We start from the raw sequence: 4926 nt of genomic DNA on the forward strand, positions 1-4926 counted from the left end.
TTTTGATCATTTATTATTGGTTTACATTAGAGCTCTTGGTTTGTTATTGTTGTAGGTATGTGGAACACCAGGGGATGCTCCATGTGTGGACAGCCCTTGTGGTGGTGCTGGTTGTCGGGATGATGAGGGCAAGCGCCACTGTGGAGGCCTGAATTGCAATGGAGCTGTTGCAGTGGCCAACAATGCCCTGGATAGATCCAAACATGCAGAAAGAGAGTTGGATAAAGCTATGGGAGTGGTGGAAGAGCTTTTTAAGCAGGTACAGACACTGATCGATGACTAGCACGATTAAAGCGTTTTCAGTGCTGGCAGTTCCTTTTATTAACATTCTCCAGAACGTGTTCAGTCTTAATTCTGCATCTTATGTTGTCTTGATGGTCTTATTAAGGTGGCAGATGCTAAGACCAAGGCTCAGGAAGCCAAGGATAGAGCCCAGGCAGCTTTGGAAAAAGCTAGTGATACCAAGAACAAGTTGGATAATTCTAACAACGACCTGAGGGACCTCATCAAACAAATTCGGGAATTCCTCATGCGTGAGTTTTTAAATATAATATAATATAATATAATATAATAATTTAATATAATAAATAAATAAATAAATAATAACATAAAATAGAAAATACATTATTCTCTGCATCTTATTCTACTTTGCACTTAATAGTATACTTTTGAATTATTTTTTAAATCTTATATTCTCTTTTTTTCATTTCTTTCAGTTTACAAATGATTCAAAGAAATTTGTAAATTATAATCAAGTGTAAGAAACTATATTATATTATATTATATAGATAATAAAAAAAATAATAATAACATAAAATACATGGCAAATTATTCTCTGCATCTTATTCTACTTTGCACTTAATAGTACTTTTGATTTTTTTAATCTTATTTTCTCTCTCTCTTTTCTTTTTCTTAGTTTTCTTGCCAGTTTACAAATTTTCTAAAGAGACTGCTGAATTTTACTTACTAATTAAATTTAAGAAATTATATTATATTATATTTTATTATATTATATAATAAGAGAATAAAACTGAAATAAACTAATAAGAAAGTAAAATGCCTAAACAGGGCAGATTACTCTAGTTTGCTCACTTAATACTAAATGTTCCAAACATTTTCTTATATTTTCTCTTTATTTTTTTATTTCTTCTAATAGAACCTTAACTTAAAAATCTTTAAATTTTTTTGAGCTCAACCCCAGGTTCAGTACAATCCCAGAGTTGTCTGAAAACTGAAAACCCTTTAATGCTAACTCATTGATCACGGTCTATATGTCATGTTGAATATTTGCAGAGGAGGGGGCAGATCCTGACAGCATTGAGGCGGTGGCCAATCGGGTGCTGGAGCTCTCTATCCCTGCTTCTCCCCAGCAGATTGGACACCTCGCAGACGAGATTAAAGAGCGCGTCAAGAGTCTGTCCAATGTGGACGCCATTCTTGAGCAGACCCAGAATGACGTCCGCAAAGCAGAACAGCTGCTGCTGGATGCCAAGAAAGCCAGGTGACTATCTGCACACATGGTTGTATTGTTTTTATTTGTTTTTTGTCTTTTAAATGTGAATGCATATCTTTCACTATAGGAATAAGGCAGAGGGAGTGAAGAGCACAGCTGAGAGTGTGAAAAAGGCCCTGAACGATGCCAGCAGGGCCCAGGCCGCTGCAGAAAAGGCCATTCAAAAAGCTAGAAATGACATTGGCTTAACTCAGAACCAGCTGGCACAGGTAAAACAACCTTAACGTGAGTTCATTTTCTATAGTTCTCAATTTATCGGTTTTGACAACAGGCGTTCTTGCAATCTTTCTAAAGATCCAATCAGAGACCACAGCTCGTGAGAAAGATCTTAATGATGCTATGGACAGGCTGGGAGATCTGGGACGGCAATTAGAGGCCTTAAAGACCAAACGTGCCAACAACAGCCTGGATGCAGCGCGGGCAGAGGAGACTGCTACCATGGCCCGCGACAAGGCCAATGAAGCTAAAGAAGTGTGTGGTAGTCTTCTGTTTGTCATAGAGGGTTTTGTTTACCAGAATTGATTGACTTTATGGTCTGTTTTAGATCCTGGACGGCGAGCTGTCCGATAAGTACCGTACTGTTCAGGGCCTGATGAACAGTAAGGCAAAGACAATGCAGGACGCTAAGCAGAAAGCAGAGCGCCTGAGAGATGAAGCGAAGGCGCTGCTAAAGGATGCCCAGGATAAAATGCAGAGGCTGGCGGGTAAGTGTGTGGGAGACGCACAGAGAACTGGAGGAAGACTATTCTTACAGTTCAGTTATATATATATTTCTCCAAACAGTGCCTTAATACATTATATGTCAAAGACGAATGGAGGATAGAGGGAAATCTGAATATCTCAGATGACGATTGGGTGAAATTTTGTAAGACACAATAGAAATCTACAAATGTGGTTAAAAACCAGATTGACATATTACATAATATATATGTAATGTAAAAGCTTTCCTTTCCTTTAAGAACCCAGATTAATTTTTAAAAATTTAATTTGGAGAAAATTGACTGATATAAAACCAATTTTCCTGGACTTTTCTTGAAAACTTCTTCTCCCCTTGTTCTTTTGTACATAGTTGGTGTTAAAAATTAAGAAAATACAAAATAAATGTATAACTTGAGTATTCTATTTCCATGACCAATGGCATGCTGTACAGAACGGTGTACTGTAGTAGGCATATAATGCAGTCAGGCCAAGGCGGTTGGGTTTTTTTTAGGGTTTTTTGGCATCTCCATGTGGTCCTGTTCAGTATCGCTACTTGACTTATCTAAAATGCAAATGCTCTTTGCTGTTACACTGTACACATATACACTGTCAAAAAGGTGTTTCTATAATGTTTTTTTTTTTTCATGAGTGCTTCTGTGTGTATATATTTATGAATTATATGGACTCCTTATATCATTTGGTTATTTGGTGTCCTTTTGGAGTCTCCAAATGTCTCTTTTTTTTTTGGAAAGACCAAATTTTACCTTGGAAAAAGCTTGCAGCTTTGTCAGAATCACCCTTCAACCTGATAGTTTACTTTGCTGGATATAGCAAATGATGACAAAATGAATGTGTTAAACAAGATAAAGATTATGCTTATTTTCATGATAAGTGTGCAATTAATTAAAATAATAAACAAATTTAATCTATTAACAGCCTATTGAAATATAGTGATGGGTGGATAGATAGATAGATAGATAGATAGATAGATAGATAGATAGATAGATAGATAGATAGATAGATAGATAGATAGATAGATAGATAGATAGATAGATAGATAGATAGATAGATAGATAGATAGATAGATAGATAGATAGATAGATAGATAGATAGATAGATAGATAGATACCGGTATATCTGCCCTCTTGTGGTGACAAGTAATATTGATCTTGTGTTTTAGCTAGTTGTATTTCCTTGTAAATCTAACCTGATTGTGTGGTTGTTTTGTATCCATAGAGCTTGAAAAGGACTATGAGGAAAACCAGAAGGTATTGGAAGGCAAAGCCAGGCAGCTGGATGGCCTAGAAGATAAAATGAAGGCAATCCTGAATGCTATCAATAAACAGATTCAGATCTACAACACCTGTCAATAATCTGTCAAGGAAGGAAGCCCATCAGCTGGACTGCTGCTGTCTCTGAAATTCACAAACAAAACAAAACAAAAGCTGTTTGCCAAAAAAACTACAAGACAATGACGAACTGCCACCAGACAGCAATGTCTGCAACAAATGTTGTTTTACTAAAGGGCTGTCAAAAGACACTACATGAACCTATTTTCATTATGGAGTTGAATGAAATGCAGATGTTCATGTTTTTTGTAAGGCAGAGCAGTATTCCTTCTTGTTTTAAGACATTTTCTTGTAAAATACTGTATACAGTATGCTGAAGTTACTGAGTTTGCTTGAATGTAAAAGACACTGAATCGTGGCTCGGAAGTTGTAGTGTATAGATTTTCTGCTTGCCCTTTTTTTTAAACAGGTATTGCTTGGAATTTTATTAACACTCATTTTCTGAGAAACACTTTACATTTGTTGTCTTCTGAGAAAATAGTTTCTATAATAGGCTGAATTTCTAAGAGAAACTACTGTAACAATGGACTTACAAAGACATTGTTAAATGAAGTCAAATGAGTTGAGTTGTCCATTTCATTGGTTGTATGATGTAGGCCTGCATTGATTGATTTACATCCTGTTTGTTCTTATGAGTATCACATAACAACACATAATAAAAATGAAAAGTAATAATATTCCTATCTGATTTCTTGCATGCTATCTACATCTAACCCTAATAAATGAGGAACAAAACAAAAACGTGTGAACACCATCAGATACAAAAGCATTCCATCAGCATTCACGTCAAAGAAGGAAACAAGACTGCAGGGTGGTTTTAAATAGATTTTCAGCTTCATCTATTGAATTGTCACCGCAGAAAATCTAAGGGGAATTATTTTGAGAAAATAACCATGTTTGCAAATCACAGACGTATTAAATGCTGTTTTTATAAAATAGCACTAAATAGAACCTACTTAAAATGAGAGAAATTATACAACAAATACAAACAATGTATTTACCATTCGTCTAACATAGTTCATTATACATTTTTAAATGTTTTTCTTTAGTTTTAAAGTCTCTTCTGCTCAACGTGGCTGCATTTAATATAATAAATTACAGGGGGGAGGGAGGGGACGACAAAGGAATATTGTGAAATTATACAATTTAAAATAATTCTCTATTTTTATATATTTTTAAAAATGTAATGTATTCATGTGATGGAATTACAAAAATACTGCCACACAGTGTGCACTGCAGTGTCACGTGATCCTTCCGAAATCATTCTAATAAGTTGTGCTGCTTAATATTTTTGAGGCATTTTTTTATTACAAAAATTATACATTCAAAAGAACAGAATTTATTCTGTTCAAAACAATAGTTTTC

General features: G+C 35.1%; 1 protein-coding gene across 3 annotated transcripts in view; it reads left to right on the forward strand.

Annotated features, from left to right (window-relative positions):
- lamb2 (laminin, beta 2 (laminin S)) overlaps positions 1-4241 on the forward strand; it is a 41227-nt gene extending 36986 nt beyond the window's left edge. For 2 of the 3 annotated variants that reach the window (XM_079589668.1, XM_079589667.1), the window contains 7 exons: positions 56-259; positions 389-533; positions 1294-1501; positions 1581-1722; positions 1808-1984; positions 2058-2217; positions 3449-4231. In XM_079589668.1, coding sequence (XP_079445794.1) covers positions 56-259; positions 389-533; positions 1294-1501; positions 1581-1722; positions 1808-1984; positions 2058-2217; positions 3449-3585 — 1173 coding nt within the window. In that variant the 3' untranslated portion in view covers positions 3586-4231. Of the gene's footprint in view, positions 1-55; positions 260-388; positions 534-1293; positions 1502-1580; positions 1723-1807; positions 1985-2057; positions 2218-3448 lie in introns of all 3 variants that reach the window. The other variant, XR_013794978.1, reaches the window with a different exon arrangement.
- Positions 4242-4926: the final 685 nt, after the last annotated feature.

This window comes from Phoxinus phoxinus, assembly GCF_949152265.1.
Source record: "Phoxinus phoxinus genome assembly, chromosome: 18".
In the NCBI taxonomy this organism is placed as follows: Eukaryota; Metazoa; Chordata; class Actinopteri; order Cypriniformes; family Leuciscidae; genus Phoxinus; species Phoxinus phoxinus.